The sequence below is a fragment of the Schistocerca gregaria genome, chromosome 2, assembly GCF_023897955.1.
Source record: "Schistocerca gregaria isolate iqSchGreg1 chromosome 2, iqSchGreg1.2, whole genome shotgun sequence".
Classification (NCBI taxonomy): domain Eukaryota; kingdom Metazoa; phylum Arthropoda; class Insecta; order Orthoptera; family Acrididae; genus Schistocerca; species Schistocerca gregaria.
This window is the reverse complement of record NC_064921.1, coordinates 672,274,444-672,300,549: the sequence shown is the minus strand read 5'-3', so window position 1 is coordinate 672,300,549 and position 26,106 is coordinate 672,274,444. Positions and strand designations below refer to the sequence as shown.

Below are 26,106 nucleotides of genomic sequence, written 5' to 3'. Positions count from 1 at the left end.
ATCCTTTCTTACTTTTCATTTGAGGACCTGCCTATTTTTTCCCTCTTTCCATATTCACGTAGTTCTATCGCTGAAGTTCTTCCTAGTTTCCGTGGTTTCTAATAACCGAAATCTTCAGATAAGAAGGCTGAAGAATCTACATCGGGAATAAAACACACACACACACACACACACACACACACACACACACACACACACACACACACACACACATGGAGGCTCAGCGGCTGGCAGTGTTGGGCAATAAGCTACAGCCAGTGAAAACTTGAGTGTGAATGTGGCTTAACTCCTTTCAGCCATGACAAACTGAAGAAATAGTGCTTACTAGGGTTGGAGAGGGACATTGCCCATTGACATATGGCTTTCTCTTACACTGCAAGGAACCACTAATGTGTCAAAGATGTGGCACAAAGCTGTCAATACGACTTTTTTAAATGAGTGTTTTGTATGACAATCTGAGGGCAGACCTGGATTTTCCACAGGATCTACCTTCTACTTTAACTGATAATGAGGTGAGTGTGGTTTGTATTTTTTGGTTTTATGTGATGTTAGGACTCCATATGTTAGGACTCCTTCCCAAAATTTAGGTATGTGGTTTTAGTGTACTGCATGGTGGCTTGTTCACCCATTAGTTATAAGTAGTTACCCAGCCACAGTATTTTGGCCTCATATTAAATACGCCTGTACTGATAGTTTATACTTGTTTTTATCTAGTTATTTTCAGTGTTATTTCTAAATTTTATGGATAGTCGTGTATGGACCTCCTGATGTCAGTGTCTCTATGATAAACAGAGAATTCAGATATATAAGGGCCATGCAAAAAGAAAGAAGCTGCAGTCTGGAATTCACAAATCGGTGACAGGAGGGTAATATCATGGCCTGTCTTACAATGTAGGGTTCCGACCAGAGCGTGGAAGTTCACAGCCTGTTGCTAGAGGACACGCGTACACACCACGTGACTATACAGAGCTAGCAGCAGCATGCATCAATTGTCCAAAACTGCCAGTCATATTGCAAACATTGACATGGAGGCGTCAACAGAAGAGCAAAGAGATGATGTTCGTTTTCTGACAGCGGAAGGAGTAGGAGGAATGGACATTCATCAATTCAGGCAAGAACGGATGTCGATAGTTGATGATGCATGGTCTGGAACACCACACTGCATTACCGATTATGTCATCCAGCTGGTATTGACACTCATTACCCAGAACAACCGAGTGACAGTGAAAGCCATAGATGCCGTGGTTGGATTGAGTGTCGGAGGTGTTCACACCGTCATGAAGGAATGGCTGCACATGTGCAAAGTGCATGCCCAATGGGTGCCCCACTGTCTTGCTCATCTGCAGCGCTATGCTCAGGAAGGGAATGTGTTCCTGGCATGAGTGGTGGCTGGAGATGAGTCATGGCATCATCACTTCAAACCAGAATCAAAATGACGAAGTCTCTAGTGGAAACATTCAGGGTCACCACCACTCAAAAAAAGGCAAGGCCATCCACACGAGTGCAGGAAAGCTTACGCTGATGTTCTTCTTTGTGCAAGATGGCCCCCTTCTCATTTGCTTCCTGCAGCACGGGCAACAGTGAATGCCCAGAGTTACTTGCATACCTTGACTACCCTTTGCCAAGCAATAAAATCAAAATGAGCAGACAATATCGCCTGTGGTGTTATTCTGCTCCATGACAATGCAAAGCCTCATATGGCCAACACAGTCATGGCACTCCTGCAGAAATTCAAATGGGAGGTTGTTAGCCACCCTCCATACAGTCCGGATCTCACCACCTGTTATTACGCCATTTTTAGTCCCCTTAAAAAGGCTCTGAGGGGGCAAACAATTCACCTCAGATGACGACGTCCAGTTGTACACGTGGAACTGGTTAACGTCGTAGCCCCAGGAATTTTATGAGAAAGCCATTCAGAATTTTATGAGACAGCCATTCACCACCCTGTGTCACAGTGGGACATGTGTTTCAACAACCAGGGTCAGTACTTCTAACATACAGGTACTGGTTTCTGTAGGAAAGGAATACAAACACAGCATAAGAGAGAGTCTGTCCTAATGTTGGCAGTGATAGGTGCATATTACATACAAATGGCAGTGATGCGCTGAGGGTAGGATAGAACTAATCAAAGCTCTGTCCTGCTTTTAAAAAAATGGTTCAAATGGCTCTGAGCACTATGGGACTTAACATCTGTGGTCATCAGTCCCCTAGAACTTAAACTACTTAAATCTATTTAACCTAAGGACATCACACACATTCATGCCCGAGGCAGGATTCGAATGTGCGACCGTAGCAGTCGCGCGGTTCCGGACTGAGCGCCTAGAACCGTTAGACCACCGCGGCCGGCTGTCCTGCTTTTAAAGATATATTGTAAGAGACATGTTGGATGAAATAAATGTATTACCTTAGAGTACAAAAGGATGTAGCAGAACTGACACTATTAAAATTGTGAACTAGTTTCAGTAGTCTCATTTTGTGTTCTAGGAAACCTGTCAGCTGGTGCTGTGTGTGATGTTTGTGATGATGAATGTGGATGTGGTCCAGGGCTCGTTGACTGGCAGTGCTGCTGGTGCCAACGAGCAGTACACACAACATGCAAACCACAGCTTGGGCAGGTAAGAGAAATGTAATTGCCACACAAATAGTAATCACAGTGACCATCTTGTAAATGACATTGTTTTATTGTTTCTCTAGTCTTGCCTCACAAAAGGGAAAAAATGTTCATATGGTATTGTTTGCTGGGAAATCCTAAGGAATTTTCCTAATCAGGAAAGGTTTTATTCTTTTGCACACAGTTGCCCCCTTTACTCATTGTGTGTAAGAGCTGTGTTGTGACTGTAGGTAATTAATAGGGTTCCGTGTGAATAGTGTGGTGTCATGTTTGTGTTGTATGATGTTGAAAGGAGAGGGAGAGTGAAAACCAGTGTTGACACTTATTGTACTTCTCTCTGTTACCAAGAAGGGGGTTACCGAGCTTAATGTCCTCATGTGATGTGTGGATCACCATGAACAGTATCATGTGGCCTTACTCTGTGAGACACTGTGGAGAGATTTGAAATTCAACCAGGACAGTGGGACAACTTCTGGTGATCAGGAACTTTATGCCACCACCTCATCTCCCCTTACTGGCCAAATACAGACAGTGAAATTTTTTTGTGATGTGAATTGGCTGCCTGTGAATCGAGCACGATCACAAAGGCCTGACTTAATGATCATGGCTTTTGAGGCAGGTTGAGTCTAATGTGCTTCTAACAATACCTTTTTGTGATCCAAACTCAGTAAGATACCAGTAAATAATTGTAATTTAACAGTATTTATTAGAAACTGTAAGTACAAGGGTTCTGTGCACAGAGAAATCTACACTATGCTGAAAATATGTACATGAAATACACTCCTGGAAATTGAAATAAGAACACCCTGAATTCATTGTCCCAGGAAGGGGAAACTTTATTGACACATTCCTGGGGTCAGATACATCACATGATCACACTGACAGAACCACAGGCACATAGACACAGGCAACAGAGCATACACAATGTCGACACTAGTACAGTGTATATCCACCTTTCGCAGCAATGCAGGCTGCTATTCTCCCATTGAGACGATCGTAGAGATGCTGGATGTAGTCCTGTGGAACGGCTTGCCATGCCATTTCCACCTGGCGCCTCAGTTGGACCAGCGTTCGTGCTGGACATGCAGACCGCGTGAGACGACGCTTCATCCAGTCCCAAACATGCTCAATGGGGGACAGATCCGGAGATCTTGCTGGCCAGGGTAGTTGACTTACACCTTCTAGAGCACGTTGGGTGGCACGGGATACATGCGGACGTGCATTGTCCTGTTGGAACAGCAAGTTCCCTTGCCAGTCTAGGAATGGTAGAACGATGGATTCGATGACGGTTTGGGTGTACTGTGCACTATTCAGTGTCCCCTCGACGATCACCAGAGGTGTACGGCCTGTGTAGGAGATCACTCCCCACACCATGATGCCGGGTGTTGGCCCTGTGTGCCTCGGTCGTATGCAGTCCTGATTGTGGCGCTCACCTGCACAGCGCCAAACACGCATACGACCATCATTGGCACCAAGGCAGAAGCGACTCTCATCGCTGAAGACGACACGTCTCCATTCGTCCCTCCATTCACGCCTGTCGCGACACCACTGGAGGCGGGTTGCACGATGTTGGGGCGTGAGCGGAAGACGGCTTAACGGTGTGTGGGACCGTAGCCCAGCTTCATGGAGACGGTTGCGAATGGTCCTCGCCGATACCCCAGGAGCAACAGTGTCCCTAATTTGCTGGGAAGTGGCGGTGCGGTCCCCTACGGCACTGCGTAGGATCCTACGGTCTTGGCGTGCATCCGTGCGTCGCTGCGGTCCGGTCCCAGGTCGACGGGCATGTGCACTTTCCGCCGACCACTGGCGACAACATCGATGTACTGTGGAGACCTCACGCCCCACGTGTTGAGCAATTCGGCAGTACGTCCACCCGGCCTCCCGCATGCCCACTATACGCCCTCGCTCAAAGTCCATCAACTGCACATACGGTTCACGTTCACGCTGTCGCGGCATGCTACCAGTGTTAAAGACTGCAATGGAGCTCCGTATGCCATGGCAAACTGGCTGACACTGACGGCGGCGGTGCACAAATGTTGCGCAGCTAGCGCCATTCGACGGCCAACACCGTGGTTCCTGGTGTGTCCGCTGTGCCTTGCGTGTTATCATTGCTTGTACAGCCCTCTCGCAGTGTCCGGAGCAAGTATGGTGGGTCTGACACACCGGTGTCAATGTGTTCTTTTTTCCATTTCCAGGAGTGTATATTGGTTTCAAGTAATGACACATGTGGGAAATTATGCTGAATTACACAGTGAACTTCTGAATACATTTTTCAGTATAAGAAGGGCCAAACAGAATTTACATTGAGAATAAGTTTCATAGTCTCTTCTGAAATACGTTTAATTTCCTCTAGCCTACTTTTATTTGTGGGAGCTAGAAACAGCATAGTGTAAAAAGTATTACACATCACTTCGACAATGTAGGTGCAGGTACTAAACACACAAGTGTGATTGTGCATTTCAGGCTTTCATGGCTGGTATTTGTATCCTTGTTGATTTCTGTTCCATGAAAGCCTACTTAGTGCTGTTCCCATGGATGCTATGGGAAGATGGGAATATAATTCCCATAGCCTTGGGATAAAGCCAGGATGACAAATGTATTTGCAGAAATCCTCAGAGGATCTGCCAGCACAGAAAGACAAATCCATTTACATTTGCACAGTACAAGAAATGACTGTAACCTAGGCTTATCATTTTTAAGGTTTTCAGTCATACATATATCTAAGTTTGAACTTAGTCAATAAAATAACATAAACAGTAAAAATCCAACCTCCAGATAAATTTCATCAGATATTAGATACTTCTGAATTAAAACAAAAGCATAACATTCAGTTGAAGAATTCATTCTAAGTAATTCAAATGACCCAAATAGTGAATAAAGGGCTCTAGTTCTAACAGGTAAGTTTGTGTGTGCTGTTTAATTACTCAAACACTATGTAATTACATAAATAGTATGTAGATCTATATTGTGAAAGTGGAAGGGAGAATTGGGTACTTTTCATGTAGGCATGTAATGAGAATCACTTGTGAACATATGTATTTGTGAGTAAATGTGCTTGTACAAACATCAAAATCTCATTGGTGAAGCTAACTGTGTGATAAACATGATGCAAGGATGATAAAGATTTTATTCTATTCTGTTCATGACATAAGAGCATAGCGTGTGTGTGTGTGTGTGTGTGTGTGTGTGTGTGTGTGAGAGAGAGAGAGAGAGAGAGAGAGAGAGAGAGAGAGAGAGAGAGAGGAGGGGAGGGGGGATACTAAAGTAAATGAGTTGCTAGTTTGTTGGAAAGATCTCATTTGGTGGTGAGAAATATAAATCATTTGTCTCAACACCATATTAACACAGGGATAGAAAATCTCAAAGGTTGGTTAGTTAGTTATGGGTTCCATTGATCAATAGCATCGAAAAACAGTTATGGTGTGGAACGTGTCAAATGTACACATAAAACAAGTCTTTTTTTTAATTTTTTTACATTATAGTTTATACCTATATATTTCTATTATCTATCCCATTCCCTTAAATGGCACAGAATGCATATATTATATCCCCAGATTTATTTACTCATATTCAATTATTCATCTATGGTATAGAAGGAGTTTTCAAGGAGGTATGATTTCAATTTGTTTTTGAAAGTATTGTTATTGTCTGTCAGACATTTTATTTCATCAGGTAATTTATAGAAAAGTTTTATAGCAGCATATTTTACCCCTTTCTGTGCCAAGGAGAGGTTAAGTAAAGGATAGTGTTGATCTTCCTTTTTCTAGTTTTGTAATCATGAATGTCGCTGTTGATTTTAAACTGGTCCATGTCGTTAAGGAAAAATTTCATTACTGAGTAAATGTACTGTGAAGCAGTTGTAAGAATTCCTAACCTTTTAAACAGATGCCTATAAGATGTGTGACTATGAACCCGACACATTATTCTAACTACTTTCTTTTGAACAGTGAATACCTTTTGCCTAAGTGTTGAGTTGCCCCAGAATATTATTCCGTATGACATCAGAGAGTGGAAGTATGCAAAGTATGTTAGCTTACTAATTTCTACATCCTCAAAATTGGCAGTTATTCTGACTGCAAAAGTTGCTGAACCTAGTCGCTTTAGGAGATTCAAAACATGACTTTTCCAATTAAGATTCTCATCTATATGTACACCCAAAAACTTAGTATGCTCTACCCTGGTTACTGACTTTTTTTGATGTGTTATATTTATTGAAGGAATTATACTTTTTGCAGCAGAAAATTGGATGTACTGTGTTTTTTCAAAGTTCAGAGCAAGCCCATTCGCAGAAAACCAATTAATAACTTTTTCAAAGACCTTATTTGTATCATTTTCTATTGGACTTTCTTTTACTGGATTAATAATTAGGCTTGTATCATCAGCAAACAGTGTCAGTTCAGTATCTTGTTTCACATAAGAAGGGGAGGTCATTCACATATATCAAGAACAAGAGGGGACCCATGATCGAACCTTGTGGAACACCTAATGTAATTTCACCCCAGTTAGATGAACTGGCAAACTCCTTTGAATCACTTGGAGCCTATAAAGAGACTTTTTGCTTCCTGTTCTGTAAATATGACTTAAACCACTCACATGCTGTACCATAGAATTGTAATTTCTCTAACATAATGTCATGATTCGCACAATCAAATGCTTTGGATAAGTCACAAAATATTCCTACTGGTGACATTTTAATATTTAAAGACTCTATAATGTTGACAGTGAAATTGTATATAGCTGTCTCAGTGGAACAGCATTTCTGAAATCCGAACTGTGATTTATTAAGTATCCCATTACTGTTGAGATGGCTAACCACTCTTGAGTTCGTTACTTTCTCAAAGATTTTCGAAAATGCTGTAAGCAAGGATACTGGCCAGTAATTATTGACATCTGTGGTTTCTCCCTTTTTGTAGAGAGGCCAGACAATGACATTTTTAACCTGTCTGGAAAAATACCCTGAGTCAGTGATGCATTACATATGTGACTCAAAACGTCAGCTGTAATTGGTCCACGTTGTTTTAATAACTTGTTAGATATGTCATCTACTCCAACAGAAAATTTATTTTTCAAAAATTTTATAATTTTCATTATTTCACAAGAGGTTGTTAGATGAAACTTAATCTGATAAAAATTTTCAACAGTGACTCTTCCATGTACTGCCTGGCTTTTTCTTTTGAACTATTCTCACCAATTTTTTCTCCTACACTTAAGAAGTGATTGTTAAATACATTGGCTATTTGTGTACTCTTGGTTAAGATGGTCTCATTCTCTTTAACAGTAATACTACCTACCCCTTTTAACAACATTCCATATTGATTTGATTTTATTGCTGGAGTTGTTAATTTCTTCTCTTAACACACATATTTCTTGATTTCCTTACAACTTTTCTCAGTATGTTACAATAATTTTTATAGTGTAAAACTACGTCTGGATCTTTACTAGTTCTTGCTTCCTCATACAGTTTTCCTTTTCTTTCTGAGGACACTTTAATACCTGTAGTAATTCAAGGTTCCTTTGTAAAGTTTGTGGTGTTACATTTAGTAATAAATATAAATTTTCTTTGGAAAACAATGTTCAAAAAGGGATATAAATTTATCAAGAAATATGCTGCATTTATAATTAGCATTTGGCTCATTATATACATCTTCCCAGTTTACATTTTCTAAACTTTCTCTGAAGTGATCTATAGATACCAGTTGAACACCCTCACACTTTTATTTAATGGTTTCTGAAGTGTACGCCCTGTTAGGTTTTGTAAGTTAATCAGCTGTGCATCATGGTCAGATAATCCATTTGCCACAGGGAAAGCATGTGTTCGTTCTACATCCTCTTGCTGTACAAATACATTATCTAGTAGAGTATTACTGTCCTGAGCTATATGTGTAGGGAAACTGATCGCTGATTCTAAGTTATATGTTGTTAACAACACTTCTAGTTCACTTTTCCTATCAGAATTGCTTAGAAAGTTGACATTGAAATCACCACAGATTAATAACTACTTCTTTTTGTCTGGCAGAGAGCATAATAGGGAGTCAAACTTTTTTATGAACAGCTCCCAATCTCCTAGTGGAGACCTGTACACTGTCGCTAATGTCAACACAACCTTATCTGGCTGAAGTTCACATGCACAAACCTCAAAGTGCTGATCAGCACAAAATTTGCTTACTTCAACAGTCCTGTATTTATACCCTTGTTTTATGCAAATGGCAACTCCTCCTTTACCCATACTAGATCTAAAAGTAGAAGATGCTATATTATACCCATTTATACTGACATTTTCCATCCCCACAGTTACATGGTGCTCAGACAAAGTATATCAATCTCATTCTTATTTTTGAGATCATCTTAACACATTATCAGCTTATCTACTTTATTTTTTATTCCCCTGATATTTTGGTGAAGGAAGTTGATACTGCCCTTAGCTTATCCCAATTTGCTGTGCATGAAGTTTCTTTTCTTCTATTTTTCTTGGTTGCTGTCTGTCTGGAATTTGGCTTTAACAACAACAAAAATGGTTATAAATTACATGCATAGTCAGATAGAACCAATACAGATAAAGGAGAGTTGTCATGTTTATATAAAAATGAATATAAATTAAAAAGTATAGAAATAGGTAAATTCTGTATACATTAGGTTGTAAAAGCATCTGCTTGTGAGCTAATATTGGGTAATGTATATGGTAGTGACTTACATCTCCTTAGCAAGTGCACCAAGATAGTTCCTAGTGAAACATTATAAATAGTTTACTATGGAACAATTTATCCTCTTCTTAACTAGATGACTGAATTATAGGGCTGTGCAGCTAATGTCCACTTAAAAAGAATATTGCTGTTACAGAAATAAGCAATCATACTTATACTGCATGAGGTACGCCGTAGAGAATCATGCAGTGAAGTATTTGTGCAGCACAAATACTTAAAAATATATTCTTTATACATATTTAAATTACTTACTTTTTTATGAGTCAACCAACAGAAGTTATCAAGTGCAGTGGATACATGAGGACAACGCCAGAACAAAATATAAGTACTTTCAGAAAAGAAGAAAATTTAAAATGACAGACAGGAGTCTATACATCAATGGTTTGAGTTGCTTTAACCTAGTATCAAACTATTAATAACTGGTAATAGGATTTATTTTAACAGTAAACTGAAATCTTTTCTAACAGAAAAATGTTTATATTCATTCAATGAATTCGAAGACACTGCTTGTGATATGAACCAGTAGCATATCAACCTTAAAGTAATAAGTGTATAAAGTAGATAATAGGTGCAACTATTGTAGTATGTAACATATTTTGTAAATATAATTTTTCTCATATTATTATGCCTGATGTTTGTGAAAGCCATATTTGTGCTGGCTCCATGCAAAGAAAATGTAAATAAATAGATAAATAAACAAATTTGTTACTATTACAGTGTACAGTTCCCTGGAGGGTAACTGAAGAACTTACATGGAAACTCTTGATGCCTTACTGTACTGCTTTTAGATAGAAAGATGGAGTTATTTATTGGTGGTGATATTAATGTATATCATATAAAGTAATTAGACGTGAAAAGTGATCTCGAGGTGATGCTCTTAGCCACTTAATATCAGTCATAAATATCCCTGCTCAAAAAACTGTGATGTTCAAACTAATTTTTGAGCTGATGGCAGCGTTGTCTTTTAGCTTTTAAAATAAAGATGATTCCTCAGATCTCAGTCACTACTGAGCACTTTCACTCATGGCATTTTACAAAATTTTTGAAAAGTGATGTACACAAGGATTGTCAGCCTTCTGTGTTGTAATGAGATACAAGGGCAATCCCAAAAGTAAGGTCTCCTATATTTTTAGATTTACAAATAACTGTTTACTTCTGTGATAGTTACTTTGTTGTAAATGACGAAGAAAGTTTCGTTTTTTCCACATAATTGCCATTTCAATCAATATCTTGTCCTAGATGCAGTGGTAGTTTAACAATGCCCATATAATACATGCTCGCCACCATGTACTTTTGGAAGCATTAAACCTCTTCTTTCACCTCATTGTCAGAGCAAAGCCACTGTCCAGAAAAATAGTCCTCCAACTTAAGTAGCAAGTGATAGTCATTTGGTGCCATGTCTGCATTGTATAGTGGTGAATGGTGATGTTCCAAACAAAGTTCTCAGGAGATCGTCTGTGTGATGGGCAGTGTGTGGACATCCATTGTTGCTGAGATTGCTTACAATCTTGCTCAGCATTCCTCTTCGCTGTTTCTGAATTTCCCTTCTGAGTTTGTTTTTCACAGTACCTGCTGTTAGCATTTATTATTGTCCCAACAGGCAGGTAGACCAACAGTACCTCCTTCTGTTGCCAAAACACAGTTGCCATGACTTTTTTTGAATTTTGCAGCTTTAGTGTAGAGGAGTGACACCACTTGTGGACTGTTGTTTTGTCTCAGGTGCAAAGTGCAATGGTCAGGTTTCATCACCAGTGACGATCGAGTCCAACAATTTGTCCTCTTCCCCCATATAGTGGCGAAGAAATTTGCAGGAAGAATCAACTTGTGCCCGTGTGTGGTCTTCTGTCAACACACATGGTGCCCATTGCACAGAACTTCTGATATTGCTAGATTTCCATTAAAATTCAGTAGATGGGGCTTCAGGAAACCTCAGGAACCAAAATGCAGAAAGCATCCAAACTGAACCCTTGATCTTTACACCTGGTTTCCTCAGTCTTTATGACTGTCTCATCGGAAATTTGTGACCTTCCACTTATTTCGTCATTATGAATTTGAGTATGACTGGCTGTAAACTTTCTACACCACTTGCAAAATTTTTGGCATCCATCTATGCTGTCCATACAATTCTGTCAGTTAGTGATTAATTTCAACCAATTGGTGGCCTTCCACTCCTTTCTTCATTGTGAGTTTCAGTATGACTGTCTGTAAACTCTCTACACCACTTGCAAAATTTTTGGCATCCATCCATGCTGTCCATACAATTCTGTCAGTTAGTGATCAATTTCAGCCAATTTAATGACTTTTGTGCTCAAAAATTTAATAAGCACAAATTTTACAATTGACCATAGCATTCAATGGCAGCTCCATTTTACATGGCTGCCAAGCATGTGAGTGTAGCTTGCACATTCCTAACTCGGATAGAAGGAGGCGCCATGGTGTGACCAAGGATTGTATTAATAGTTTCACTACATCCCCAGAGATAGGACCCTCTTTTTTTCTGAGGCACTAAGTACACCATCACTGAACACATAATTACATATATAAATATATTGATACTAGAAAGAAAGAAAAATAAGTTGCAATTCCATCTAGTGAATTTAACTTTGGCATAGAAATCAGTGAAGTGTGCGACTATAAAATGCTTTGGCATTCTACCCATGGTAATAAAATGTCAGACAGCAGAAGTATTTTCCAGTGTAAATTAAAACTGTTTCTCTGTAATAACTCCTTCTATGCTGTAGACAAATTCTTGAACAGAAGTAGGTAGTACAAAGCTGTAAACAGCCAGGATAAAGCGATACAAATATTATTTTTTATTGCAATTGTGTGTGCAATTGTCCATTTAACGCATTCCAATTCATGATGCTTTTTGTGAAAACTGTATATAGAATGTGAACCAGCTAACTAATTACCTTGTTTTACACTCTTTCGTTTGCAAAAAATCTTTTATCACTATACTTACTAGTGTTGAGTAAATGCTGTTTTGGCACGTCCATAATGTAGTAGACAGCAAAAACTTTACATTGGTGATAGGAACCTGGGATAAATGACCATATTACTAAAGACACTATTGTGTCAACACAGGTGACAATATAAATGCTAATTTTAAAAAAAGAAACCTGTGTACCATAAGCTCCTTGGTTTCTTCAGGAAAGAGGAAGAAAATTAAAATCCGGTATCAAGGGGGGGTGGAAGGGTGGAATGGGATGAGCAGGTCACTCTGACCACAAGTTACATCCATGTTTACTTATTTTGTTATTATTCTACACATTTTAACTATCGTATTTTAAGTGTCACTGGCAAATTGGTGACTGGTCTACTATCTTCGGTCTCTCAATATTTTTGAGAAATTTCTCTTCTACTTTGTCTTCTTTTGGGTTTATTCTAACCTGGAGTCTGAATCACCTTCAACTATGTCTTTACCTACAGTAAGAGTCCCCCCCTCCCTCCCCCCCTCCCCCTCCACCCTCCCCCTCCCCCTCCCTCGCTCCCCCCTCCCCCTCCCTCGCTCCTCCCTCCCTCCCTCCCTCCCACCCGCCCTCCCTCCCACACCTCCCTCTCTATTTTGTTGTGAGGAAAACTATGGCTCTTCTCATTTGTTTGTCCACTGGTTGCAACAGGAGTAATGTGATGATCTGTCATCACATTAGTTTTAACTACAAAACCAACACCATAAATGTGACATTGGCTTTCTGATTTCCATTTGTCAAAGATGAAGTAACATGTATCACCCACAATGATCTTTCCTTAGTCCAGCAATCTGATTTCTCTCAGTACAGTGACCTTAATGTTAAAATGTCATAGGTCGTGGAATGTGATAGCTACTCTTATTTGTGGTCCGTTGTTGCTATCCACGAGGACCAATAGTGTTCATAAATTACCTGCTCCATTTTCCATGCTGATTAAAATATTGTGTTTGACAGAAGAGCAGGATCATTATCTGGATGCAACTATTGAACTGGATAAATGTGATTACTGATTACACATTTCCATGTAAGATGGGAACTAGTAGTTTAGATAAGTGTGTCCAAACACAAGTGCATAAGTGGAATCCTGGGTGGTGGTGATCTATGGGGAGACGACTATAGCATATGTGCTGGCAATTTGTAAGTCCAGGTTACAGACTCAAAATTTCACCAAAAATCTGCTTCCATCACCCTTTTAGAAACAATGCTGGACTTTCATGAGAGATGTGGAATAACAGGATGATAGAGAGAAATAACAGTAGAAGAAAATTCTATTGGCTTTGTTTAAGGTGGCACTCAGCTTGCCCAAAAATTAATAGACACTCTGATTTTAGAAGATGTGCAGTACGTCCCATGTTACATGAGACAGATAGCATCAAACTTCAAAACAATGACAGGCTATCGTGGTATTGGACACAGTTTAGTTATGCATTTGTAGCTAAGCCCTGTAGCAAGATATAATCTGCTGGTTCAATCTGCAGGATGTGAAGCAGATCAGGTGTTTCCTCTTCTGTATGCTGAGCTGTTGACTGTTTCATTCTTTGCTTCACTTGAGGCTTGTCTCTTTATTTGGCTATATCGTACTTTTCCTGTCTTGTATATCTATAGAACAGTTCTCATTAGCCATTAGAACTTGTGGTGTTAGGGTTAACACCTCACCATCCCAATAGCTGAGGCATTGTAATATCCTTACTAATAAAGGCAATATATGCCTCGAATGAATTCATGTCATTATGACTTTTTTTCTTTAACAAATAGTGTCATATAGTTAATTTATTATGATGTTTCATGTACAGTTGTCAGTATGTCTGTAATTTAGTTTAAAGTTACTTAAGAATGAGAAGAGTTATTTTTATGTTAGTAGTTAACATGAGTAAAAATTCACCCATCAGAACTTACACATTGTAAAACAGAGTTCAGAATCAGTTGCTATTAAAACCTAAGCCCAGATACAAGGTGTCGACTTAGCTCAACCATTTACAAAAGTATAAATGCTTGCCAAGAGCAAGGAGGAATACATTGTTTTGATTTTTCAATGCATATACATGTAAAATGACAGAGATCTTTCCAAACTAAGAAAACTAAGAGTTAAATTATAAGACATGGTTTTAAATGGGATGATTTCACAGTCATAAACTTAGCATTTCAGATGACAGTAGTAAGTACAAACACAATGTAAGTAAATATAATAGCAAGTACTCAATTATATCTGCTTCCCAATCATGTAGCCATCTTCTCTGTAACATGGTTTTGTAATTATAAAAATTGTTCTTTATATTTAATTATGCACACTCAGTTCATAAAATCTGTACTGTTAGCACAGAAACTAGATGAAACAATTCACTAAATGTGTTAAAGAGCTCTAAATGTGCACCGACCAACCAATTTCGTGTGCAGTCTACACACATTCTGACTGAATTTACTCAGTGATTACTATGCCTGCTTGTTCCTATCACTGGTTGCAATTTGTTTATGGTAGTAAGTTCATTGAGATTATGTTTGATGAAATGCCGCTCTGTTTTACAGTGAAACAAAAACTTTGATTTGCTTTGTTCCGGTTTGTTTTTTTTTGGGGGGGGGGGGGGGGGGCTGAGAGAGAGCTGTAGGCAGAAAAGGGGCTAATGCAAAAAAGAAATTAATCTGCTACCTATTACTTAAGGAGCCAGGAACTGATGACTTTTGTAATTATCTAAGAATGGATGAAGTATCAGTTTTGGAGCTGCTGAACATCATCAAAACATTCATAACGAAAAAGAATACAATTATGGGAGGTGCTGTAAGCTTCGAGGAGAGGCTACATTACAGGCTATAGCCACTAGCAGAAGTTATGAGGACCTCAAATTCTAAATGTACGTCAATGTCTACATCATAGTTCACAAGCCACCTAATGGCGTGTGGCAGAGGGTACTCCAGGTACCACTAACTGATCTGCCTTAGCCTGTTCCATTTGCAAATGATTACTGGGAAGAATGATTCATTCATTGCACATGTATCCCCACAGTTATTATCTAAAATGATTCATGAAGCCTGCATTGTGATTTGTAATTGCCTGATCAAATGCATATAGTAAAACAAAAGATGTTCTTGTAAACTTTATTAATTTATTTATGGATGTAGCATAGACAATGTCCCCTGTAAGTTTAAGAAACTCATTTCGAATTTGTATAAGAAAGACTACAAATGGTGGTGGTACACATCACCTGATAAACATAGCAACATGTACGTAAGAAATGAAGCATTTAGTGATTGTTAGAACTACAAAGAAATGTCCTACACTTTGCCATTTATAGCAGAAGGCTTGGATATAGGCTGGATTTTTTTAACACTTCGAACAGTGAAGCAAGTATATTTTATGAGTAAAATTCAATTGACTGTCTATACATTGATTTTTATGTTTTATTTCTGATACGTATAGGAAATGAAAGCTAAGCTCTAAATGTCTGCATTTAGGTTTTTAGACTTCATCTCTGATAAGTATCAGAAATAAAACCCAAAAACCAAAATATGGAATGTCGTCAGACTTTTAGTCATAAAATATATCTTTTACTCTCTCTCTCTCTCTATGTGCCACATCAAACCATTATGGATTTGTTAAAAAATGGATCAAGTACTTCACTTCTTGCATCTCTGTTGCCTATACTATCCCACAAACATCATCAGGATTTAAATTTCTCTAGAAAGTGTGTCTTTGTTTGCCATGGACTCTGTTATGTATATTAGAACAGCACTTACGCTGCATCATGCAGTGGCAGAATATAAACTTTTGTCAGGAGGGGAGGGGGGGGAGGGGCTGGCTGCCAGACACAACATCACTATACTTGGCGGAGTTTTTTGAGTGAAGTAGTGGTAGGGATTGGATGAAGTGGGGGGGGGGGGGCAGGGGGGGGGAGGAGGCAGGTGTCTGTTGACGATCCCATTCAACAAGCAAAGTTGATCAGTCTGCTGGCAAAAGTGCCTACTCAGTTATTTGGTGCATGTGTATGGCCCTTTATTAATCAAGTTGTTTTATTTTTGTGTTTTGTGTTTTCCTGTGGCACTTTTTGCGTGATGCAGAGCTTCTTTCATCTGTTGCCCACAGAGAAGTAGTGCAGAGAGAACAAGACATCTGTCATTCTTGTGCTATTAAAGTGCCATCCTGCTAAATACTGGAGTACATGGAAATCTCACAGTGAACATATTGTGTTGCCTTTGAGTTACTTGAGGACTTACATGAAATTAAAGGAACATAGAGTTTCATTTTTTGTATATTTACAGATGTGTGATTATGGGCGGTTCAAAAACCTTGTCATTCCACCCACTTCTGTGGTGCTGACTACTCGACAACACAAGCTGAGCCGAAAACTTTGCTTGCAATCTGTTACTAAACCTGAGTGGAATGACTGGACACCTCTGATTGTTCTAGGCAAGTTTTCAGAAGATACTGTCTTAAATTTGCACTACCTGTTGCTAAGAAATTTAGCGAATAGTCATTAAAAAATATAAGTCACAGTGCCGTGACTTTAATATGCACTTATTGCAGTACTCTCTTGCTTCCTTAGTCTAGTTCTTGTACTGAAAATGTCTACAATTCAGTGAAAAACATAATAGTGTGTAGCCTGCATGATCAGACAAGAAAGGAAAAAAGTTGTGCATTTTTAGATCTTAGCTCATTACTGGAAGAGAGCAAAGTGGTGAGAGAGGGAGCTGAAAGAAAAATGAGGTAAGAGCACCTTTGAGGCAGTAGTGAAAATTAGCCTGCAAACTTTTACAGTAAAAAATCTGAATGTAAGATATATCATAAGCATTATTTTTCTGTCTGCTATGTTATTATTGAGCAATATTTTCCATGAAAAGGAAAATTGCCAGTTCATGCTTCTTCTTCTCTATCTCTTTTTCTCCCCCATGGCTTTGCATTCTTTAGGTCATTTGCCATATGGTTGGAAGAGGGGGAGGGAGAAAGGAAAATATATATTTCCTTTCAGGTGTTTTTCATTTCTTATTTGGCATTCCAAGCAAGCTGCTGAGTTGATTTATAAGAATGACTATGTCATCACTTGTATCATTGAACAAAATGATTGCATGACACATATATGTTATTTCTTGAGAATTAATTATTTCTTGAGAATATTTTCTACTCCAATCTGGACAAGTTGGCTACCCATTGCCCGACCTTTGAAGCCCAAACTGAACATGTTTTGTCACTAATAGATCGCCACCTTCAATCTGTCATGCACAGCTTCCCATCCTATATGAAAAGTACAACAACTTTCTGAAGTTCCTCAAATCCATTTTTATCCCTCTTCTATCAGAAATCATCCCACAACACATCTTACCTGCCTCTGAACTTAGCCCTGTTACTTGCCACACTTCAGTCTTTCACATAACTCCTTTGCTTTTGAAGACCAGATGTACAGATATATGGTAATCAGCTTGGTCTCATCCAATTTCAGCCTTTCCCTGGACCTCATGGAAGAGGCATTCTTAAAGTGTAAAAACTATGCTTCCTGACTTAGTGCAAACTTATTTGTAACACCTCTGTGGCCTTTGTAGTCCTGGATGTAGGCTTGATTACAATCTTCAATCTATATCAAACCAAACAACAAGCTACAGTATATCTGTTTCTGGCAGTTCCTTTCAAAGAAAATGTATTCATGGTAAACTAATTTCCCCTGCAACAATTACTTTAAAACCTATAACAGTATCCTCCCCCTGGCTTTCTTCTTGCACAACACTGGTACACAAACAAATTTCTTGCCGAGTCCCTTCTGTTCTCCTGTTACCTGTAAGCAGCAAAGTTACTATTTCCAAACAACTCATAGATACCTTCCTTGTTACTGACTACCACCCATGCCATTAATAAATCAATAAATAGACAGAAAGGTTATTCAGAACTTGTACAGATATCAGGCTGCCGTTATAAGAGTTGTAGGACATGTAAGGGAAGCCATAGTTGAGAAGGGAGTGAGATCAAGAATTTTAAAATACCCTTAATGTTGTTCATACATTGAGCAACCTTTGGAAAATACAAATGAGACATTTGGAAATGGAATTAAAGTCAGGAAAAAGAAATAAAAACTTTTTGGTTTATTAGTGACATAATTCTCAGAAATGGCAAAGGACTTGGAACAGTAGTTTATGGAATGTCTAGTGTTTTGAAAAGAGAATATAAGAAGAACATCAATAAAAGTAAAACAAGAGTAATGGAATGTAGTCGAAGTAAATTAGGCAGTGCTGAGGGAATTAGACTATGAAATGAGATGCTGAAAGAAGTAGATGAATTTTACCACTTGGACAGCAGTATAATTGATGAAGGCCAAAGTATAGTATATGAGGGTGGTTTGAAAAGTTCTCAGAATGGAACAGAAAAAAAGTACTTCATCACTGAAACTTTTTTGTTTTTCAATGTAGTGTCCTTGTAGATTGATGCAGTTGGTCCAGTGATGTTCCAGTGCCTTGATCCCATCTCGAAAATGAGTTTCCTACATACCTCCAAAATAGTTGTCAACTCTGGCTATCAGTTCTTTGTTTGAAGTGAATCTTCATCCACCAAGAAAAATTTTTAGTTTTGGTCGGAGATTGAAGTCTGACGGAGCCATGTCAGATGAATAAGGCGGGTGTGACAACAATTCATACCTTAATCCATGTAATTTTTCCATGGTGATGGCTCGTGTGTGTGGGCGCACATTGTCTTGATGGAAGATGACCTCCTTCCTTGCTAATCCTGACCTTTTTTCGTGTATCTTTTGTTGCAATTTGTCCAGGAGGGTAGCATAGTATTCTCCAGTAATTGTTTGCCCAGTGGGGAGATAATCTACAAACAGAATCCCCTTCACATCCCAGAATACTGATGCCATGACCTTTCCCACCAAAGGAATTGTCTTTGCTTTCTGTGCTGGTGGAGAATCAACATGTTTCTACTGCTTTGACTGTTGTTTTGTCTCTGGGGTATAGTAGGGCACCCAAGTTTCATCTTTGGTCACAAACTGGCACAAAAAAATATTGTTCCTTTTCCTAAAATGGGCCAAACATTGTTCTGATACGTTCATTCTCATGCGTTTTTGATCCTGTGTCAATAGTCAGGGCACTCATCTTGCAGATTTTTTTTTTTTCATTTCTAATTCTTCAGTCAAAATGTGATATATCCTTTCAGATGACATCTTGCAAGCATGAGCAATTTCATGCACTTTTAATCAGTGATCCTCCATGACCATTTTGTGCACTTTTGTAATGATTTCATGAGTAGTGACACATCTTGGCTGACCACTGCATGGATCATCATCTAAGCTCTCCTGACCAAATGTAAATTCATTTGTCCACTTGGCAACAGTTAATATTAAGGAGCAGAGTCCCCCAGTGTATTCTGGAAATTGGCATGAATGTACTTTGCTTTCATACCTTTCTTTACAAAGTACTTATGCACTGGTCAAATCTCAAATTTTTCCATATTTACAAATCACTACGTGGGAACAACAACAGAGCCATGCCACCACCACAGCTCTCTCCCAAGAGCACAGATGTGACACGTGTTCACAAGCAGCAGTCCATTGAATATCACGTGAACAACTCTTTGTGCTAGCACTGACCTCGCCTGGTGATTCCAAGAAACCATCCTCGCATATAAAATACAGACTGACAATTGCATGAAAATCATTTCTGAAAAAGATGTTTTCAGGTTATGGTAGTTACGCAGAGATGAAGAATCCTGCACTGGATAGACTGGTGTAGGGGTCTGAGTCAAACCAGAAGTTTGAATTAAGACCAGAACAACAACTTCAAAAAGTAAGCGGCACGTTATTATGGCAGACTAAGTAACGTACATTGAATCCTGCACTACACTTCAAAGTGACACACATACATGACATATTTTTCAATGTAGTCACTACCCGCTATAAACAACAATCAGAATGTTCTACCAATTGTTCAACTCCTCGATAACAGAAAACCTTTCCTTGGTCACAGAGCCGTACAAGAACCACAGTGTGAATGTCGTCGTCATTGGAAAATGTATGATTGGTGTTAATCAGTTCCTCGAGTGCCTGGACATTTTTATCTGTTCTCAGTATTGATGGTCTTTGTTCCTGATCGACATCACCCACTTCTTTGGAGCCTTGGTCAAATTGTTGGCACAATTTCAATATGGCTGGACATGACATTGCATTTGGTCCATATACCACCATAATTTAGTAGTAAATCTACAGCTTAGATGTTTTAATAACAAGTATCATACTGTCCTCTGTTCTTCAAGTTTGGAGTACATTTTCTGTTGCCACTCCATTTCACTCCACAGTATGATGCACATGTGATCTGTGCCACAGCAGAATTGTGTCTATGGGAAACCCAGAATATGTACTCTCTTCCAACAATATGCTGCTGCCGTTGTGCAGTGCTTTTAATAATGTGGAATGTCTTGTGTGACTTACTTTAGGAAATCTCCTCATATTGGGGCTATGACTTACTCAACCAGAGCCCGACAGTTTTCCATACTTTTCTGGTATCCTCCCAATGCCTTCGACACTTGCCTTAAGTCACACTCTTAACTTCTGCAACATTCCCATGAAATTAGGTAACATTCCCAGACAACCATCTGTATACTAAGGTTACCATTCCTTTCATAAAACTTGTCTCCATGCTTACGCGTACTCCAGCTAAACACGGCAAAATGTAGAACATGTACAACATAAAGATAGGATTACATGTGGAACTAGTCATGCAGTTTATTAGTAGCTGACATTTCTGTATAGGTATGACCACCACCAAACTGTTGGAATGCATAAATGGACATGAATGAACTGTTTCACTTTGGGGACATCTGTTATCCAGTTACTGGTATCCTCTACAGCCTGACTCAGTAGGTCAGTTTCCCTGTACTCTGGAGAGGGAAACGTCCTCATCAACAATTCTTTCGTGCTGCCATGCTTCTATACTCCACCTATGACAGCCTAACACTTTGTGTTAAATGAAGATGATGTCACCAAGCACTATTGTTTTATTATTCCCCATTATCCCTACTGCTCTTCATCCATAATAGGTCTGATTTAGCTTGTTTCCTCTTTTATTACCAGAAGAGTGAGCCTCTGATTCTGAAAACTACATTTGCTGCTGTAATTTATTTCGTCCAAATGCCCACTTCATTACACATCCTGCCCATTACAGAATCATTTTCCAATTATAATTTCTTCTGCCACTACAGTTTGTCCCTTGATCCCTTATTTGTTTTCTTGTCTCACCAGTAATTACCAGCATGTTTCTCTCTGTAGTGCACAACATTTGTAGTCTCCTGCTGAACTGTTAATAAAATAATTAGCAGTTCACAAATATTAAAAGTTCAGTAGAGCAATTAACACATCTAAATTCTCATAGTCATGCCCATGTTTTATTGGGCTAATCCATAACAGTCCTTAAATGCAGCCAAAATAATTCAAAGTCCAAAGCACAATACCAGATACCTACTTAACCCAGAATTTTGCTAAGTGCAACAGAAAGTTAAAGTATTCACTTGAACACTTGCTGGCAAAAACCTAACACTCTACAAGTTCCAAACCACCTAACTCTCTTCCAACATAGAGGTGACAAAAGTCGGGATAGCGATATGCACATATACAAACATATGCACGAGTGAAGAAGGGATCAGTTGGTAGGACATGTTCTGAGGCATCAAGGCATCATCAATTTGCTACTGGAGGGCAGCGTGGAGGCTAAAAATTGTAGAGGGAGACCAAGAGATGAATACACTAAGCAGATTCAGAAGGATGCAGGCTGCAGTAGGTACTGGGAGATGAAGAATCTTGCACAGGATAGAGTAGCATGGAGAGCTGCATCAAACCAGTCTCAGGACTGAATACAACAACAACAACAACATGCACAAATATGAAAGGGCAGTGCATTGGCAGAACTGTCATTTGTACTCGTGCGTAAAGGTTTGTGTCGTGATTATAACTGAATCACAGGAATTAACAGACTCTGAATGTGGAATGGTAGTTGAAGATGGATGCATGGGACATTCCTTTTCAGAAATCATTAGGGAATTCAATACTTTGAGATTGACAGTGTGAAGAGCGTGCCAAGAATACAAATTTCAGGCTTTACCTCTCACCGCAGACAACACAGTGGCTTAACAACCGAGAGCAGCGATATTTGCATAGAGTTGTCAGTGCTGACAAGACAAGCAACACTACATGTAATAACCACAGAAATCCATGTGGGATGTATTATGAATGTATCCTTTATGACAGTGCAGTGAAATTTTGTGTTAATGGGTTATGGCAGCAGACATCTGACTCAAGTGCCTTTGCTAACAGTACGACATTGCCTATGGCACCTCTCCTGGGCTCGTGACCATATTGGTTGGACCCTAGACAATTGGAAAACCATGTCCTGGTCAGATGAGTCCCAATTTCAGTTGGTAAGAGTTGATGATAGGGTTCAGGTGTGGCAAAAACCTCACTTTGTCAACAAGGTTCCGTGTACACTGGAGGTGGCTCCTTAGTGATGTGGACTGTGTTTACATGGAATGGACTGAGTCCTCTGGCCCAACTGAACCAATCATTGATTGTAAGTTATTATATTCAGCTGCTTGGAGACCATTTGCAGCCATTTATGGACTTCACGTTCCCAAACAGTGATGGAATTTTTATGGATGACAATTTGTCGTATTTCCAACCCACAATTATTCACAACTGGCTTGAGGAACATTCTGGACAATTTGAGCAAATGATTTAGCCCGACATTAATCCCATGGAACATTTATGAGACATAATCAAGACGTCAATTTGTGCACAAAATCATGCACCGGCTACACTTTCACTATTGTGGATGGCTATAGAGGCAGCATGACAAGTGTTTCTGCCAGAGACTTTCAAGAACTTGTTGAGTTCATACCATGTCGAGTTGCTGCCTTAAGCCAGGCAAAAGGAGGTCTGACTAGATATTAGTAGGTTTCCCACGACTTTGTCACCTCAGTGTGGTTACCTCAACAACCGATCTGAACAGAATAACCAGGAGCAGCCTTAGTCACCATTATCTGCCATTTGAAGGTTCCTCCCCCTCTCTCTCTCTCTCTTTTTTTTTTTTTTTTTTTTTTTTTTTTTTTTTTTTTTTTTTTTTTTAGCCACTGTTGCCAGCACCCTTGCACTCCACATTTTAGAATTTTGTTTCATTCACACACTTACTGTGATATTCTGGAGTTGGTTCCTGGTACTGTTTGTCCTCCAGATGTGTCTGTAGATATTACAGCTCCAAAAGAAACATACTGCACCAACATGTATGCAGATTTGCAGCTCACTATAGGTTTTAAGGGTTTGTGCTGTCAAAATATGACTGTGGTGTTGTTCCTTAAAATGATTTGATGTAGCAAATCCACATAGTTCAGGCTCTGAAAGCCATTCTCAGTGGAATCAGTAAAAATGCAAGACAATTAACTATGTAAAACTGACTTATAATAAGCATGGCTTTCATTGTAGTAGAATCTGTTCAACTCAGCAAGCTACGTGTACTTATAAATTATTATCATTACCGCATAATATTCATAATTTAACTTAAATCACAGCAGAACATACTGCTCCTTAAACTTGCCCACAGAAACTGTGTTGTGACATACAAATATGTTAAAGATATCCCCGTATTTACAGTTAACTTTAACCAATGAAATAAATTTTACCATATGAATTAAACCACATTATAATTATCCCATTAATAAACAGATAATTTCCTCAGCGCAACATATGCAACCTGTTCAGAATAGGTCATTTAAACTTATCCTGCTGCCCTACTGAAATAGTCAAGCAAAATTGATTTCTACACTGAAATGGATAAAATCTTTTCTTCCACAAAGTATCCCACAATCTTCTGATCTCCACACAGCAAAATTGTGCCGTCTTTTTTTTTTTTTTCTCTACAGCCTTGCACCAAAAAGAATGTCTTCACATTCTTTTAGTACATTATGGTACCATCTGCACCTACAAATTATGCACAAACACAAAATTAACATACAATCTTATCAACTAAAAATGAAAAACATATGTTTATGTATATATAGCATGATTATTGTGTCACAAAGTATAGCTGTGCTATTGTTGCCTATCGTGGTTGAACCCTAGCTCTTAGATCACATGACTGGTTTCACAGGTAGCCCTGCCTTTGATGGGATAGGTGATTTTTGTGACAGGACTGCAGTAGGTGGAGGGAAGAGGATGTTAGGGACAGGTCTTGCATCTAGGTCTATTACAGTCACATGAGCCATGAGGCAAGGTGCTGGGAGCAGGGTTTGTATAGGGATGGACAAGGATATTGTGTAGGAATTGGAAGGACATTTCTGATTTCTGAGTACGACGAGAGGTAGTTAAAACCCTGGCGCTGAATGTAAGGCACAGGAGATCTGATTATGTACAAGGTTGGGAGGGTAATTATATTTATAAAGGCCTCAGTGAGACCATTGGTATATTTTGAGAGGAAACACTCACCACTACAGATACTGCAGCCACAGGTGGCTATGCTGTATGGAAGGGACTTTTTGGTATGGAACAACAGCTGTCAAAGTGGAGCTTTTGCTGATGGTTGGTACGTTTGATATGGACAGAGGTACTGATATAGCCATATTTGATGTGTAGGTCAATATTGAGGAATGTGGCTTGATGGGTTGAGTAGGACCAGGTGAAGTGAATAGGGGAGAAGCTGTTGAGGTACTGAAGGAATGCGGCTAGGGTGCCCTCACACGCAATCCAGATTGTGAAGATGTCATCAATGAAACTGAACCAGTTGAGGGATTTCGGATTCTGGGTGTTTAGGAAGGATTCCTGTAGATATCCCATGAATACAATGGTGTAGGATGATGCAATGCAGGTGCCTATAGCTGTACCCTGGTTTCGTTTGTAGGTAATGCCTTCAGAGGAGAAGGAATCTTGGATGAGGACATAGTTGGTCATGGCGACTTGGAAAGAGGTGATTGGTTTGGAATCCATTGGGCCTTTCGATATGTAGTGTTCAATAGCGGTAAGGCCATGGGATGGGAGTAGGGTTTGTATAGGGATAGACGAGGATATTCTGTAGGAACTGGAAGGATATTTCTGATTTCAGGGCACGTGTTATTGTAAAGGGAGGTGGCATCAATATTGACAAACAGGCCACCATGTGGTAACAGGACAGGAACTATGGAGGGACAGTGGAGAAAACGGTTGGTATCTTTTATGTAGCAGGGTAGGTTGCGAGTAATGGACTGAAGGTGTTGGTCAATGAGAGTGGAAACTCTCTCAGTGGGTGCACATTAACCGACCACAATGGGGGATCCTGAATGGTTCGGTTTATGGACCTTAGGAAGCATGTAGAAGGTAGGAGTACGGGGAATTTTAGGGGTGAGGTTGGTGATGGACTCTGGGGAGAAGATGTGGGATGGACCTAAGGATTTGAGGAGAGACTTCAGATTATGCTGGATTTCTGGAATGGGGTACTATGGCAGTGTTTGTAGGTGGATATAACTGACAGCTGGTGGAGTCCTTGTGCCAGGTAATACTTGTGGTTCGAGACAACATTGGTGTCAGCAGGTAGGATTATGAGGTTGAGATCAGTTTTTAGATGATGGATTGCCAACGCAGATGTAAGGTTAGTTTGCGTGTTGAGGCATTTCGGGAATTATGATGAAGCAAGATCTCTACAGTGGAAACACTTTTTTGCCCCCAACCATACCAATCAGACTCAACCTAAGACCAATGTTTGAACAGTGCCTGACTCAGTTTACTCTTCCATCCAACCACAATACATCCCCACTTCCCCCAATTCATCCCTGTTAACTTTCTAGAATTTCTTAACCTCAAATCTTACTGCCCATCATTACCAAAATCCCTCAACACGCAAACTA

The 26,106-nt window shown here is 39.4% G+C and overlaps 1 protein-coding gene across 14 annotated transcripts in view; it reads left to right on the top strand.

Moving 5' to 3' along the window:
* The window catches only part of LOC126334721 (diacylglycerol kinase epsilon-like), a 189,051-nt gene that overhangs the window by 47,507 nt on the left and 115,438 nt on the right, over positions 1–26,106 (top strand). For all 14 annotated transcript variants that reach the window (XM_049997255.1, XM_049997246.1, XM_049997250.1 and 11 more), the window contains 2 exons: positions 2,485–2,615; positions 16,533–16,680. In XM_049997255.1, the coding sequence (XP_049853212.1) occupies positions 2,485–2,615; positions 16,533–16,680 (279 nt within the window). The remainder of the gene's footprint in view (positions 1–2,484; positions 2,616–16,532; positions 16,681–26,106) is intronic.